The 17,976-nt window shown below is 31.7% G+C and overlaps 2 protein-coding genes across 2 annotated transcripts; both read left to right on the top strand.

Annotated features, from left to right (window-relative positions):
• Positions 1-12,106: 12,106 nt before the first annotated feature.
• LOC105795574 (uncharacterized) lies at positions 12,107-14,572 on the top strand. Its single transcript, XM_052627901.1, has one exon. It carries the CDS (start codon positions 12,311-12,313, stop codon positions 14,300-14,302), a length of 1,992 nt encoding a protein of 663 aa, XP_052483861.1. The 5' UTR covers positions 12,107-12,310; the 3' UTR covers positions 14,303-14,572.
• A 2,099-nt stretch (positions 14,573-16,671) lies between these two features.
• Positions 16,672-17,268, top strand: LOC128039799 (uncharacterized). Its single transcript, XM_052628339.1, has one exon. It carries the CDS (start codon positions 16,672-16,674, stop codon positions 17,266-17,268), a length of 597 nt encoding a protein of 198 aa, XP_052484299.1.
• Positions 17,269-17,976: the final 708 nt, after the last annotated feature.

Below are 17,976 nucleotides of genomic sequence, written 5' to 3'. Positions count from 1 at the left end.
GGGATGTTTTGTGGAGTTTAAAAAGCAACAAGCTGTTGCTCGATCCACGGTGAAGCAGTACATTCTTTGCAGCAGGAGCGATTAATCGAGCCATTTGGCTAAAGAAGCGCTTCATGACCTTAATGAAACTCAAGATGAAGCAAGCGAAATTTGGGTGGATAATCGATCTGCGATTGCAATAGCCAAGAACCACTGTTCCATGGTAAGACTAAGCATTTTAAAATCAAACTGCATTTTGTTAGAGAGGCTGAACAAGCAAAGGAAGTCAGCCTTGTGCATTGCAGCTCAGGGGCACAATTGGCTGACATAATGACCAAGCCCTTAGGGGCTGCTCGATTTGAATCTTTGAGAAGTGCAATTGGAATGTGTTGCATACAGTCCAAGGAGGAGTGTTGAAAGCTGGACTGCAATGCAACATGGAGCCAGAAGCATGCTACTATCGAGATCAGCAGCTATCGAGCTCAGCTCATTTTGCTTGGTGCGCACGAATGGTTTTTGGACCAAATGAAGCAACGGCATTCTTGTTTTGTTTTGTTGTAATTTAGTTCAGTTTAATTGCAACTAGCTTTAATAGTTAGTAAGATTAAGTTAGTGATTAGATAGCTGATGTAAAAGTTGATATGTCAGCTCATTTTGTATTTGACTTAAGCTTACATTGGTTGTAAATTAGTGGAGGCAGTTAGATTAGTAGGTAACTGTCAAATGAACAAATTGTAACTCCTTTTATTTCAAATTTTGAATGAAAAATGTAATGTTCAGTTACAATTTTGCTGAGTATTCAATTTTTGTTCATTTTTGCTTTGCTTTGCTTTTTCTTTGCTTCGATTCTTCTTGCTTCAGTCTTGCAAACACTGTATTGTAACTTTGTTTGATGTTTGCTGCTGCCATTGTTCCAACAATGTATAACACAAAGGAATGTTGACCATCTTTATTTGATAATGTAACAAGGACTTGTCTCCTTCAAAAACAGATGCATTTCTAATGGATTGCATATTAAAATTTAATTGCAGAAATTGATTAAAAAGTTATTAGAATAAGATATTGGAGCATAATTACAGAATTTATGAAGCTTCATCATACCTTAACCCTATTATTGCCTTACCAAATAATTTTGTAAAGAAAAAATTCAACAGCCTCCATAATCTTTCAATCTAGCTTCTTTAACAGTTAAACTGGAATTCCAAATGGGGCAAATAAATAAAATCGAAGGACTAGCTCTCTTTTTTTTTTTCCATAAAAAATATATATATTATAAGGAAGAATATTAAGACAAAAAATGCAAAGCCGAGAAAGGTCATCATCATCCACACAATTTCACAGCAGCTCAAACCAGTAATCAATGGAAGGAGTGATTATCGCCCAAACACTGCAATAGCTTAACCAAGAATGACAATAAACTTGGATCCCAGCTGCCAGCTTCTACTTTGGGATTCCATTCCCCACATCTATTGTTTTGGCTATATTCGCATCTCTTTTTTACTCTCTCATATCGCAATCTTGTATGTGATTTCCTTACTCCTCTTCTCTGAGAATGGGAACTTGTTAAACCTCTTTTCTATTTGATGATACATTCAAATGTATATCCAACTTTCCTATGGTAAATTACCCTATTAAGATAGTCATATACGCAAATTTGGTTAATCCTCTTCTATAGTAAACTCTAAAATAAATTAAAAATTAAAAAATATATTAATTTCTATTCAAATAATTCATGCCATATATTAAAGCAATAAAAAAATTGTATCAAACAAAATAATTTGCATGTCATAACAAATTATTTTGTAATCCATTTCTAATTATTTAATGACATGTCAGTAATTTTTTTATGTCATTGACACATAATAATTATTGTAATTTTTTTATCTTGAACCCCAAACTCATAACCCAAACCTCGAACCCTGAACCCAAATCTCGAACTCTAAACTTAAGTCTCAAACCCCAAACCTAAATCTTGAACCTCATAGTTAATGGTTAATGGTTCGAGGTTCAGTTTCAAAGTTCAGAGTTTAGACTAAAAAAATTACTAAAATTATGTGTCAATGACATGACATGAAAATAACTGAATTTTGATTTTTGAAGTTCCAAAAAAACACCCTGATTTCTGATATGAAAATAAATAAACTGAAATGACTACTCTGCCAAATGGGCAAATAAATGATTGGAAAAAAATTGAAAGATTAGTTTTATTTTGCTCAGTACAAAATATATATTATATGGAAGAATATGAAAACCAGAAACAAAATTGCAAAGCAGAGAAAGGTCATCCACACTGGTACATAATTTCACAACCGCTCAAACCAGTAATCAACCTTCAATTAACTGTAGTCGAGATCTATAAAAATAAAAAAGAGTAATTAGTAGAAGTAACAAGTAGGTCCATATTCACGTATATTGATAATAACTTTATTTCTTTAAAAAAAACAATAAAAATAAATTAGAAAGTTTTTTTTATAAAATAGAAAATTGAAATTAAATTAAACAATTAAACTTAAAAGTGAAAAAATATTTAAAAGTTTTGGAAAAATCGATGAGAAAAAGTTCTGACCATAGGTAAATCTCTGTTTGATTTTTGAATTCGATTATCAACGCAAATGTATCTTCAACACTTTTAGTAAATTAGTTCTAGTTGTTGACTCAGCGTCGGGCAACCAATCTGTCATTGCCTGTTCGGTAATCAAGAGACAGCTCGTTTGAAAATATTTTCCTAACCGATAAATAATCATATAACTTAGTGCCAAAGATTTAACTTAACGACAACATTAAGAACAGGAGAGACCTACTTCTAACCAACAAACTCACCCCAGCAAGATTCATTTAAGTTAAGATCAAATATTCACACCACATAAACGTAAAATACAATATAAACAAGCTATTGAATTCGTCACTACTATTTGAATAAATTGAACAATTATGGATTTAACTATTCTAATTAACAAGACAACCGTTTTAAGCTATCAAATACTGGATAGAGATTCAAAAAATCAAAGCAATTGTAATTAAAACAAAATATGCATGAATGTCAAAGAATAAAGAAGACTTAAATCCTTAAACTAAAAAAAATGAGAGTTTAGCAAGCCATAAAATCAAATGAATGAAAAAAAAAAAGAAGCTATTTAATCTCTAAACGGTCAAAAGTCCTAACTCCCTCTCCAATCAGAGTGTTTATAATATCTTTTCAACCAAAATTTGGCTACAGAAACTTGATTTAGGTCATAAAACCCATAAAAGACCAAAATGCTCTTGGAACACTACCAAAACTTGGAACTTCAAGTCAGAACGAGGCGATTCGAAGTTGGGGTGCCAACGTAGGTAACTCCTTTCTTGTGCTGGGGCGCTGGATGAGGCAGGGGTGTCAATTTGTTGTGCCAAGGCTCTAAACTCTTCATTTTCAGCTACGCTTTGCCTCGGTTCTTCGTTTGGTCTTCTGATGGTCTCAAAACCTGATCCTTAAGATCCTGTGCACCTATTTCATATTCAAAAACACTAAAATGATTACCGCTCCAAATGGGCAAATAAATGATTGGGAAAAATTGAAAGATTAGTTTTATTTTGTTCAGTACAAATGATATATTATATGGTAGAATATGAAAACCAGAAACAAAATTGCAAAGCAGAGAATGGTCATCCACGCTAGTACATAATTTCCCTACAGCTCAAACCAGCAATAATAAACCAACAATTAACTGTAGTAGAGAGAAATAGTAATTAATAGAAGCAACAAGTAGGATCGTATCCACAGATATTGATAATAAACATACAAGACATTTTTATTAATAACATAAAACTTGACCAAAGTGAAAGGTTTTCCATATAAGCAACATGAGGTAGAGGATCGTATAGTGTGGATTCACGACAAGGGAGGGGTATTCTCAGTTAAAAAGTTGTCGCAATTGCTGGCTTATGGTGGAACGGAAGCTGTTGGATTCCCATTTGATAGAATTTGGAGTCTGAAAGTTCCTCCAAGGGTGCGTAACTTCTTGTGGATGTTGGCGATTAATCGCATTCCAACAAAAGATTTTTTGATAATTCGTGGGATACAAATTGATTCATCAAACAGGGGCTACCCATGGTGTGATTGAGTTTCGGAAAATACTAACCATTTGTTTTTTGAATGTTCGTTTATCAAAAGCTTCTGGTCTCACATTTTTAGCTGGTGGGATTTAGCTTGGAAGGATGTGACAAATGTCGATGAATTCTGTTCTGTGTGTTGGAGTGTGAAGTTGACAGGCATTCAAAAGAGTTTATGGTTATTGGTAATTGCGGCTTCGTGTTGGATAGTATGGCTAGCTCGAAACGAGAAGATGTTTGAAAGGTCGGCTACAATTGATTCTTTAATCTTTCAATAAAAAATGAGATCATTGATGTGGGCTAGATTGGTACATGATGATTGTGTTTTTTCAGAGGTTGATTGGTGGGGACCTAAGGATTGCAGGTTGGGTAGAAAATTGGGGAGAGATAGGGATTGTGTTTGGGATTCTCCTCCTACGGGTTGGTTGAAATTTAACGTGGCTGGAGTAGTTGTGGAGGAGGTTGTGGGCAGTGGAGGGGTGTTGAGGGACGAAAAGGGAGTGGTCTCGGCTCTTTTTTATTGATTTGATGCGGAAGGTAAATGTTCCTCTGATTGTAGAGTTTGAATTGAGTATACCATGGTCGATAAGAAAATTATTTGCGGATATTGAAAGAGGATTACGGCATTTGGTGGAGATAAAGTTTGGCTAATTCATTGGCAAACGCTGGACTGTCCAGAAATCACTTTTTTAAAGCTTATTGGTAATCTGTTGTTTCTTGGTGATTTGTATTAGTGCAGTCTGCTTGCTGTTATTTTTCTTTGTAGGTTGTACTGCTGTTTTTTGCAGCTCTGTCGATTAGACATGAGCTGAAATTTTTATTACTCCATTTTACTTGTAATCAATTGATTGAACTAAAAAAATTATAAATTTGATTTTCAAGATAACGTAATGTTGGAGGACGCCCCAATCCTTTAGCATTCCAACCAAGGTAAATCATTGCCTTTTGTTAATTTCTTCTACTTATTAGAATAAAGAAATTAACTTTAATTGATTGTATATTATTCTAAATGCCAAATAATGATTTTTTCTTAAAAGGACATTAAAATAATAGTAATTAAGAGATGATTTTATATCCAAAGAATCATCAAATATTAATGAGTAAGAAAATATTGAAGTCACAATTTTACCCAAAAATAAATAAAGTTCAAAATTAAAAAAATATAAGGACTAATTAACGAGTGAGTGACGATAATGTAATTAATTGATAATATTAATGATAAAGAATTTATTAAAGTTAAATGATCATTACTTAAATGAGTGAGCAATTTTATAGTTTATCCATGAAATTAAACATTTAATTTGTCGTTGGTAATGATACATGCAACTCCAATTTTAATAAAATTATTATCGTTAAGTTTCAACAGTCAACATAATATTATTGTCATAGTTGCATGTTGTAGAAGTAAATGATGATAACAGTTATTCAGAAAGTCATTATTGTGATATCTGTGAAGAAAGTCGAGATCCAAACCGTTGGTTTTATCATTGTGCGGCATGTGATACTTCTGCTCATGTTGGTTATGTTCTTGGACAATATCCATTCTTCAAACTAGGAAGCATCTATGAAGATAAGGATCATCCACACCCACTCACCATTGTGAAGAAGATTTATTACTACCCTGAATGTGATAAATGTGGCAAGCTTTGTGAAGATTTGACTCTTGAATGCTCAAAGTCTGATTGCAAATATATTATCCACTGGAATTGTGCAACATCCCGTTCTCTACAACGTTGGTGGGAATGGTTGCTATAGCAATTCTGATAAAATATTTGAAAAATGCCCCTTCTTTTTGCAGGAAAACTCGAGTGTAAAATAGAATTTGATCTTTAGCTTGTTACTTGTAATGTTAGCTACTGTTGTCATTGTAATTTGATTTTTTTCGATTTTTAAGTTGTAAATAAAGAGGTTGGAATTTGTGAAGTTTGCATTGATGTTTGATGGTTGAATTTATAATTGCTTGTAATTGGATAGCGTGGTTGTACTTACATGAAAACTACAATAATAAGGTTGTTGCTTGATGCTTTATATTCACTCAATAGCTCTTTGTTGCTTTATATAAGTTTACTTGAAAACTGAATTATTTCTTGTGATTATTGTTCTCTCATTCTCAAAATGCACATTTAAATTATATTTGTGTTCCATTATGTATTTGTTGTGAGTGTTTTAGCTCTATGTATATTCCGTGAAAAAAATAGTGCAGTTTAGCCAAAATTCCCGTAAGTTGCTGGTAAGGATGTTGCGGGTGGACCTTGGAGTTCTTGGAATTTATGGTGTTGAACCTTTCAATTAATTGAAATGGAAAAAGACGATAATGTGAGAAAAATTAAAATATGAAATTAGATCTCTTAGATATATTCACAATCTTACAAGGATGAATGTTTTATATTATGTGAAAGATGTTAGTTCCCATGGACGTGGGTGAAGGGATATGGATGGCTGCGAACAAGTGGTGAGTGACGGTGAAATGAAAACGAAGCAATAATGTTGCCGACGAAGAAGAAAAAGATGAAGAAACAATTACGGTGGATGAAAGAGAGAAGTGTTATGAAGTTTGTTTATTAAACACACCATTTCGTTTAAGTTCCAGCCAATGGGTTGCTGTAGTTATTTATAAATTGGGCCTTGTTTAAATAGGTATGGGTTGAGTTTTGGTTAGTTATACTTTTTGTAAGTTGTTTCCTTTTTGGTTTTTGGGAAAACGATGGTAGTAGTTGTTTTTTTATTATTATAATGGGTTGTTGTTTCATTTTTTTTGCTTTTGGTGTTGTAATTGTATACAAATACAAAATGACTAATCAATTGTGGATGTTGCAACTATTAATGGTAAGTGGGAGAGAGAGTTGTTCTAATGCGTAGACTATGATACAATGAGATTTGGTGTTTGAAAGGAAGATTGCGATTCAATGGTGTTTGAATTGTAGGTTTGAATTGACCCATTAATGGTTTTGGGTGATTGTATTTGAAGCACAGTTGCATTGAAAGGAAATCAATCAGGAAAATTGTAAGAGCCCATTCTTCAATAGTTTCGGAAAAAGTGATTTTGGAACATCATTTTTAACTAATGAGGTCGTAAATATTGTTATTACAAGATTAATATAAAGTTTAGTTAGGATTTAATCTTTTAATTTCGTTAATTAAATAATTAATTTTGGTATAAAGACTAAATTGTAAAAATAGTAAAAATTAAATTATTATAGATTTATAAGTGAAAAACTTAAATTAAGGACCAATTGGAATTCTAGTGGACAGTTTGGTTAAATTTTATATGGTATATTATTATAATTTATAATTAAAATAACATAAAATGTTATAATTAAAAGAAACAAGTAGGTATGGTGAAAGAAGAGAAAAAAACATTTGTTCATCTTCCTCCCTTCCACTAATTTCTCCAATGAAGAGAATCTCTCTAGGGCTTTGAAGCTTTCGACACTTATTTAGGTATTCCAATTTAGCCCTTTTTGTAATTTTATATTTTTTGATATCTCGAGAGCTTGATTTAGCTAACCCAAGGATTAATTTGTGAAACTATTAAAGTTTTGAAATGTTTTCGTTGATTATTATTGAAGCTTTTGATGTTAAATGGTTGCATGTTAAGCTTAGATGCTAAGGAGGACTAAATTGTAAAGTGAGATTTTGATAGTTTTGCTATAAAGGACTAATGTGTGAAATTTATAAATAGTGGGATGAAAATATATGCTTTATGCTGCTAGTGAGTTAGTTGAGGATGGATTTGAGATCAATTTCGAAATCGAGGCTCAAATTTGATAATTATGGCAATTTCGGTTCCAGGGACTAAATTGAATAAACAGTAACACTTTAAAGAAATTTTTTAATATAAAATTAAAAGGTCATATGCATGTAATTAGACATTATAAGGTAATTGAAATTGATAATTTGAAATTAATTATCATATAGATCAATATTTGAAGCAAGTTGAAGATAATTGAAAAAAGGAAAAATTGTTGAATAGTCCCTACAACTCATTAGCTTTTTTTTGTAAGTTCATACGGTATGTGCTTATTTAAATTTTCATGTAATTTTACTATGAATGTATGTATGTTTAATATATTTTGAATTGTTTGCAAAATGGTAAAAAAAGTGAGCCTTGGATTAAAATGCAAAGAATTGTTTATCTATGTATAAATTAAGCTCGTGCGAATGTAGTGATGAATAGGATACAATTGGCATGTCGATAGGGTTAGATGTGCGCTTATACATGTTTGCACTTCGGTGCCTCTATATAGTACTACGGTGCTCTCTGGTTTGATGTAGGTACCCGAGTATTCAAAGATACTTGCTATAGTTCATCGGGCTAATATGATTTGAGTATAAACAATAAATGATATGAATGAAAGTATTATACCTATGTGAATGGATTAAATTGAATAATATGTCAAATGTTGAAATATTCTGCTATTTGGCAATGAGATGAACTCACCTATCCCTTGTGAATTGTTATGTCAAGTTTATAATATTATGTTAATTGTTTTTATTGCATATTTTTGGGTCCAAGGTAAGTTTACATGTATTTTACCTATGAGCTTACTAAGCATATAAAATGCTTACTCAATTCCGTTTTTTCTATGGTTAACATTTTGCTGAACATGTCGATCAGATCAAGTTGCTGCATACACTATCCAGCTTCTAATTGGTAGTGTTTTAAGTGTTCCGAACACGATTATGTGGGTTTTCTTTGTACATATGTCTACTTTTAATGTCCTTGAGTTTGAACTAGGAACAATGTGGATTTTTCGATGCTTGGTCATAATGTTTAAAAGAGTACATAAAGACAACTTGACATGTTTATGCTTAAAGTATATGAATGGTGTTTAGTGTGAGATTATTGTACATAAATGTATGGTGCTGGATTGAGTCATAATTGAAATGCATGAGTGATAGAAGTTGGAGGTGAAATGGTTCGAATGAGATGTTGATTTGGTTTATGTTTTCTTGTTTGAATGTATGGAAGTTTTGTGCATAGATAAATGAACGTTTGGTATATATTTGGTATGCATAAATGTGTTAAAAGTTTATGTTGTTTGTAACAAGTTTAAAAATGACATGTTTTGTACCACATGAGCTGGCATACGGAGGTGTGTCACACGACCTTATGACCACTGGAATATAGGAGTCTTTTGAGCCACACGGTTCCCAATTGTTACACTATTATGTGACTACTATAGAAGAATTGATGTTTTTGTTCGAAATAGTTTTAGAGAGAGTGTGTGTTGAGGGTAGTAAACTTGAACAACATAGTTCATCATGTATGGATAATGGAAATGAGACCTTGCACACAAGAATGCATTATGCACTTTGCTAATGTCGGCAACATTCAAGCCCTAGTTATGCTAGGAACTTCACTGTTCCCAAAACAAGGCAAAATGGTATAAGGTGAAGTGATTTTGAGGCGCACAATGACAGCGAAAGAAACTCTTCCATTGGTTGTCTATACATTAGTTGTATGTTTAATTGTGGAAGGTGTAGCAAAGATGTTACAGTTTTTTTGAAAAATATCCAAATAGAAGGATAAGGATTAGATGTAGGAATTTGTTGTTGGGAGATACTGAATGTGGATGGTGTTACCATATATATAATAAAGGTAATTATATGTTATTATTTACTATCATGATAGGTTAGCCTAAATTAAAAGTGATCTAATTTGGTTAAAGTTTTATTGGGCTTTAATTATTAAATAAAGTATGGGTCAAATATGTGTAGAGACTCTAGTAATTGAGTTCTAATCAAATTCTAATCCATGATGGGCTAAGTAGGAATTAGAACTAATATGCCAAGGTTAAAAATATTAGGGTCATGGTCCCCAAATTACATAACAAATATCTTTTCTAATATCCTTATCCTTAGGAAAGAGAGAGCAAATTATTCTTTAAATTTTTTGTGTGTTAATTTGAAAGATCAAATCTCCAAGATCTGTAGATTTCAAGGAATTCATGGATTCAGGTACACTTTCTCATCTAATTCTGTTCTTGATTTATTCTTGATGATTTGACATGATAGATCCTGGTTTATTAAATTTTATTTCAGATTTATTTTATAATTTTAACAAGTGGCATCCGAGCCTCGTCATGTTGAATTCTCTGAAAATGAATTGATTCTCTATTAATTTTGATTGATTCGATTTTCAAATTTCATAGATATGATATTTCATGTTGAATTTTAAAATTCATGATAAATTTCTTTTAAGTTTTGTTTAATTATGATTCAATCTGAAGATTTAACTTTTCCTTTGAAATTGAAATTACTGTAGACTAAACCTACGTAATTTCTACTTTCAATTTTGATATTGTCTTTTGTAAATTACTGTCTTTCAATTCGCAATGACCTAACCCATGTGATTTTGACTTCAATTGATTTGGTCCCGTAATTTATTACCCATGTATGAATATTATTCTTATAAGATATAATTTAATGCTTGGCTATTAAAACGTGATTGATAATTTATCATTAATTTTTATGGATTTATTAATCATAACATTTTTATTATGTTTTGGCTAAACATATCAGTTTGATTATATTAGCAATATTTATGTTTTTTTATATGACGAATTTTCATGTTATTATATCAATTCCTTTAAGAATCAAGTTTTGTACATAAGAAAAAAAATTAAGACCGGCGGCTCCAGTTACCTTAAAGGTTATAATTTTTTTTTTCTTCATTCGTTCACGATGATTTGACATGGATCCTGATTTATTAAGTTTTATTTCAGATTTAGTTAAATTCAGTGTGAAATGTCTCTACCATCATAACATGAAATTAATTTTGCTAAATTATTACACAGTAGTTTTAAAAAGTAATTCCCACTTGCTAAACAAATTTGGGAAAATTTCAAAGGACATCAATCTTGACAATGAAACACAATTTTCTCTGATAAGTCTGTTTATTGTTATAAGTTTTCCTTTCTCGTTCATAGAAAAATGAAAACAGCCTCTTTCACAAGAAATTGTTTTTAAAGATCATTTCTTTTCAAGTTTCTCTTCTAAGAGCGTGTAGTGTAAACATGTTCGTGTTAGCACATGTGAAAAATGAAACAAGAAATAACATTTGAAAACCAATCTTCCAGACTATTGTCGTTATCGAAAGGTATCCTTGCGGATATATGTGGTCGTTGTGTTGGAGATTACGGGAATGCTTTCAATAGTCTAGTGCTGAGGTAGGTTTATAATATTATTAGTTAGTTCAAATAGTTAATATTTAGATTAACTTGAAATTTTTTAAATACTATTTTAATAAAAGAATTCATGAATTAGAGTAAGTGTTAAAAAAATTATATAGTTATCTTGTAAAGGAATGATAGATTATTTTTTCTTTCTTCCTTAGCCCTAGCCACCGCCGTCAGGATCTTACTATAAGTGAGCCTTTGCCACTAAATATCAAATGCTCTCCCACTTCCTCAATCATTATCTTTCTTCACTTGTAATCTTGTTTTCCCATTCAAATTTTCCTCCCAAAATCAAGCTTTTCCTTTATTTATATTGCTTGGGGAAGGAGAAATGGAGGCCACGACGAGTGGCCCCCAATTCAATGCCAAGCACAGTCACTGTTGTATTATTCATAAATTTAAAATTTAATCTTTATACTTTTATTTTTTAAAATTTAATTTATCTATTTTTTAAATTTTAAAATTGAAGTAAAATTATTACAAGACAAATTAAATAAAAGACCATTTTAAAAAAGAAATTTAGAAAAATAAATTGAATTTTTTAAAATTTAAATAAATAAACTGCTTTTAAAAGAGAAGACATTTTTAGTTAAAAGCACACCATGTAAGACACACTTTCTACCAAGAGTGGTTTCTTTTTGCACATCAACACTTTAATCAAATATTAAAAAGTTCCGGTTGTGCTTATTTACTATTTTCGACATCATTGGTTCACCACAATAATTGAAGGAGGAAAGTGGTGTATAGTATAAAATAATACGGGAATTTCGAAATAAAACAAAAAAGGATTGATAAAAAAATCTCATAAATTTAGTCATGAATATCAAATCAACCCAACCTCAAAAGCAAGTGTGAAGATAAGATAAAAGCATTGACTACCTAATTGACTTCACCTCTATTGTTTACTATAAGCGACCCTCTGCCTTTGCCTCTAAATATCAAATGCTCTCCCACTTCCTCAATCTTTATCTTTCTTCACTTAGTAATCTTGTTTTCCCTTTCAATCTTTGCTCCCAAAATCAAGCTTTTTCCTTTATTTATATTGCTTGGGGGAAGGAGAAATGGAGGAGTCTAACAATTATGGCCACCAACATCCCCTGCTTCTTATCTTGAATCAAGACCAGCTGATCCACAATCAAAGTGGTGTAACTCATTGCTCCAGGTGCGGGGAGGAGGTGTCTGCTCCATGTTTTTGCTGTGCGGAGCACTGTGGGTTTAATCTTCACAAGGCATGTGCCGAGGCACCTTTGGAGCTTAATCATCCTTTTCATCTCGGCCATCCTCTTCTTCTTATGCAAAACCCACCTTATTCTTCTCACTTAAGGTGTGTTTGCGATTTCTGTGATAAAACATGTAAGAAATTCATTTATCACTGCTCTTGCAAATTGGACTTTCATATTAAATGTGCTTTGTTTACATTTAATATTGCTGAGAATAATTTGAAAGAGCTTGACCATTTTGCCCTTCAACATCCTTTGATTTCCACTGAAAACGGTGATGAAGAACTTGGAGATGTTAGTAAGTGCTTTGGATGTTGGGAACCATTAGCAAAGTATACACACTTTTCTCCTGACTGTAGATTTAATTTACATGAAAAATGCGCTAAGCTTCCTTTCAAACTGAATCATAAGTGCCATCACAAGCATCCTCTTACTCTACAATTTAATAGCGAACGACTCTCTTGCAAGATATGCCAAGTAACAAGGCGAAGAGGATTTGTCTATGGTTGTTCTCCCTGTAAGTTTGTTGTTCACATTGAATGTGTATCAGAATCTTTAGGTCTTGTTATTGAAGATAAAAGGCATGAACATCCTTTCACTTTGTTGCTAAGAGGATCATCATTCATTTGTGATGCATGTGGTATTGAAGGAAGTTACGCTTCCTACATATGTTGCACATGTAACATTATGGTCCATAAAAAGTGCACTTCATTGCCACGCATCATCAAAAGCAAGTGGCATGATCATCGCCTTTTTCACAAATATTTCCTTCGCATAGAAGATTTTAGAGTTTTGGATTGCATAATGTGCAATTATGAAGTCAGTACAGACTATGGTAGTTACTATTGTTCAGAGTGCGGTGTTATATTCCATGTGAAGTGTGCAATGAGGAATAGAAATTCATATGAAATAGTAGAAAACGAAGATGAGGAATCTGCTGATGTTAGCTCCATAACCAAGGTTCTTGAATGGAATGATGCTGGAGAAGCCACTGTAATAGAACATATCACGCATATTCACCACTTAACGTTAAGTGACAGAGTAGGTGAGTATGATAATAAATGTTGTGATGGGTGCTTGTTACCGATCTCGGATTCATTTTACTACTGTACACAGTGTGATTTCTTTCTCCATAAAGTTTGTGTCGAGTTACCAAAGGTAAAGCAGGTTTGGCATCATCCTTGCCAAGCATCACTAGTCCTTACTTCAAACGAAGTATTTTGGTGTGTAGCATGTGGTTACTTGTCTAAAGCGTTTGCCTATAAATGTGAAGAATGTAAGAAACGTACATGCCTTCGATGTATAATTGCTCTTACACCTGGTGCTCACACATGTGTAGGACATAAACACCCTATTTTTCTCTACACCGAAAAGAGTGGGGGATGTGTTGCATGTGGTAAGAATAATATCGAAGGGTTGTTGTGTTGTAAGGATTGCGATTTTTCTGTAGATCATAGATGTTTTTCGTTGCCTATTACATCCCAACACAAAAGTGATGAACATCTTCTTTCACTCACTTATTATGATGATAACAGTTATTCAGAAAGCCATTTTTGTGATGTTTGTGAAGAACGTCGAGATCCAAATCTTTGGTTTTATCATTGTGCAACATGTAATACTTCTGCTCATGTCAATTGTGTCCTTGGTAAAAATCCATTCCTCAAACCCGGGAATATCATTGAAGTACTTAAGGACATTCATGAGCATCCTGCCACTGTTGTTAAGAAGATTTATTACTATCCGAACTGCAGTAAGTGTGGTAAGCCCTGTTTCGATTTGGCTTTGGAATGTACTGGATGTAACTTCATTGTCCATGTTATGTGTCCACGATAACAAGTTCACTTCTTGAGATTGGGAGGACTAAGGTGGCGTTGAGGTGACTATACTCCAAAACTACCACTTTTCTTTCGAAGAGAACACAGAGTATGGTCCTGACATTATTACATGTAATGCTGGTTGTAATTATTATGCAGACTAGGGTTTCGTATTGTAAGGGAAGCATGTTTTGAGTTGGAAAACTATAGTATTCTGATGTGTGTTATCTTCTTTAAATGTATGCACGCATGCCTTGTGAAGTAAATGCTTTGGAAAGTTTGTTATTTAGATTAAGGAATCTCTTTAGCTTTTGTCTGAAACCCATAATTGGAATTGCCACCAAATCTCATTTACATCTGCCAAAAATTGGGAAATTAAAAGGTATACAGTAATCCTACACAACATTTTGATTATGCAATAAAAAAAAACATAAATTAAATGCTAAAATTATAATTTAGCATCTTTAATTAAATAAAACTGTAACATTCTTTTTCATATTTATATAAATTATAAAATTTTCTATTCAATAAGTAAAATTAAAACAATTTAATGTATTATGTTAGAAAAAAAGACATGGTACTCAGCTCAGAACCCAATACCCAATACCCAATCCCTAATGCATAACAGTAACACTAATTACAATCACTATTTTATACTAAAACCAGTCAATTTAACGTTAACCATTGCTTATTTTATTACAATTTGAGTTTTCTTAAAAACTTATTCGACTTAATATAAATTTAAAGAATAAAATTGGATAATTTATGGGTAATATGTCATAATCTTATTTAAAATACCTTGATAATTTTGCTATAAAAGTTTTCCATATTTCAACACTCATCTTTTAATTTTGTTTCATCAAATTTAAAAAAAAAAAAAAGTTAAGTCCCTACTTTTTTTTTTGCACTCATTTGAGTATTTGAACTTTCAAAATGCATTAAAAAAGCCCTCAAATTTTTTCGAAAAAAGTAATTAAGCCCCTATTTTTTTTTTGCACTCAATTGAGTACTTGAACTTTCAAAATGGTTCAAAAAGACCCTCAAGCTTTTTCAAAAAAAGCAATTAAGCCCATGCTTTTTATTAAAAATTAGAAAAAAAAATTATAAAAAATTAGAATCAATAAAAGCTATAAATATTATTAAATTTTAATAAAAATTTTAAATATTAAAAATTAGAAAAATATAAAAATCATAAAAATATAAAATTGTAAAATTTTATAAAATCGTAAAAATTATAAAATATATAGAAATATAAAATATATAAAATTTTAAAAGTAGTAAGAAAATTATATAAAGAAATATAAATTTATAAAAAAAAAAAAAAATTATCGTACCAAAAGAAGCATTTTATGATTTTTCTATAACTTTTATTGATTTTTATTTTTTATTATTTTTGCCACATGTCACAATGTATTGCAATATGTGATAACTTTAATTGGAAAAAGACTATGGGTCATTAAATTATTTTATGATTTTTATAAAATTTTACAATATTTTTTACAATTTTATAAAAATCTAATTTTAATAAATTTAAATTTATTTATATTTTATTAAAATTTAATAATTTTATAAAATTATTATTTATAATTTTTTTTAATTTTTAAAAAGAGTAGCGGCTTAATTGCTTTTTTTGAAAAATTTTGAAAATCTTTTTGATGTATTTTGAAAGTTCAAGTACCTAATTGAGTGAAAAAAGCAGGGGCTTAATCGCTTTTGTTTGAAGAAATTTGAGGACCTTTTTGATACATTTTAAAAGTTTAAGTACTCAATTAAGTGCAAAAAAAATAGACTTAATTACTTTTTATAAAAAAAGTTTGAGGACTTTTTAGCACTGTTTCTTATCTTGAACCAACATCCCCTGCTTCTTATCTTGAACCAAGAGCAGCTGATCGACTATCAAAGTGGTTTAACTGATTGCTCCAGGTGTGGGGAGAAGGTGTCTGCTCCATGTTTTTGCTGTGCGGAGCACTGTGGGTTTTATCTTCACAAGGTATGTGCCGACGCACCTTTGAAGCTTAATCATCCTTTTCATCCTCATCATCCTCTTCTTCTTCTGCAAGAGCCACCATCTTCTTACACAAGGTGTGTTTGCGATTTCTGTGATAAAACATGTGAGAAATTCATTTATCACCACTCTTGCGAATTGGACTTTCATATTAAATGTGCTTTGTTTACATTTAATGTTGCTGAGAATAATTTGAAAGAGCTTGTGCATGTTGCCCTTCAACATCCATTGATTTCCACTGAAAATGGTGATGAAAAACTCAAAGATGCTGCTAAGTGCTTTGGATGTTGGGAACCATTAGCAAAGTATACACACTTTTCTCCTAACTTTGGATTTATTTTACATGAGAAATACGCTGAGCTTCCTTTCAAACTGAATCATGTATGCCATCCAAGCATCCTCTTGTTCTACAATTTAATAGCCAACGGCTCTCTAGCAAGATATGCCAAGTAACAAGGCGAAGAGGATTTGTTTATGGTTGTTTACCTTGTAAGTTTGCGGTTCACATTGAATCTGTATCAGCATCTTTAGATTTTGTTGTTGAAGATAAAAGCCATGAACATCCTTTCACTTTGTTTACAAGGAGATCATCATTCATTTGTGATGCATGTGGTGTGGAAGGAAGTTATGCTTCCTACATATGTTGTACAAGCAAAATTATGGTCCATAAAAAGTGCACTTCATTGCCACGCATCATCAAAAGCAAGTGGCATGATCATCGCCTTTTTCACAAATATTTCCTTTTTAGAGTTTTGAATTGCATAATGTGCAATGATGAAGTCAGTACAGACTATGGTAGTTACTATTGTTCAGAGTGCGATGTTATATTCCATGTGAAGTGTGCAATGAAGAATAAAGATTCATATGAAATAGCAGAAAATGAAGATAAGGAATCTGCTGATGTTAGCTCCATAACCAATGTTCTTGAATGGAATGATGCTGGAAAAGCCACTGTAATAGAACATATCTGTAGGAACTAAGAAAACAGAATTAGAGAATTTGACAGAAACTTAAGCTTTAAGCTTCAATGTCTTACTGAACAAATAAGAAAATTAAGCCAAAGCTTTGTGAACAAAATGCTTAAATAAAGACTAAAAGAAGAAGAATTTTTCTGAAAGATTTCATTACCATTAAATGAAGGCACAATGCCATTACATATGCCAAGCAATCAACTGGTCAAAATAAGAAAATGTTACCTAAACACATACCTAACTCCACTAAGTAGCCTAGTAACTTGATAAACATTGCTTGTACACTTGGTAAAACTGATTTATCAATCTATCAGCACATAATTACATCAAGCATATCAACAACATAGGTCATATATGTTGACACCATTTTTTTGGTAAAACAGGCTCAACTTGGATTTTAAAAATAAAATGAAAATGAGAGTCGCCATCGATTCTTTTGAGGAGGTGTGATCGGTTCACTTTATAACACGGTTGTTTTCAATAAATGATTTGATTTTATTAAAACAACGTTTTTGGTCCACGAAATTAAAAAAAAAAGGTTCGGGAGTTGTTTACGTACGAGGAAGGGTTAGCACCCTCGTAACGCCCAAAATTGGTACATAATTGATTAATTAACGTCTTAATGTTGAAGGTTGAAAGATTTTAAAATACGAACCTTGTATTAAAAACTTGGATAGATCAAATTAGCCGTTAAGACCCTCTCATTTTAGAGAGAGA

Source organism: Gossypium raimondii, chromosome 3 (assembly GCF_025698545.1).
Source record: "Gossypium raimondii isolate GPD5lz chromosome 3, ASM2569854v1, whole genome shotgun sequence".
In the NCBI taxonomy this organism is placed as follows: domain Eukaryota; kingdom Viridiplantae; phylum Streptophyta; class Magnoliopsida; order Malvales; family Malvaceae; genus Gossypium; species Gossypium raimondii.
The sequence above is the reverse complement of the archived record's forward strand: the minus strand, read 5'-3'. Positions and strand labels throughout refer to the sequence as shown.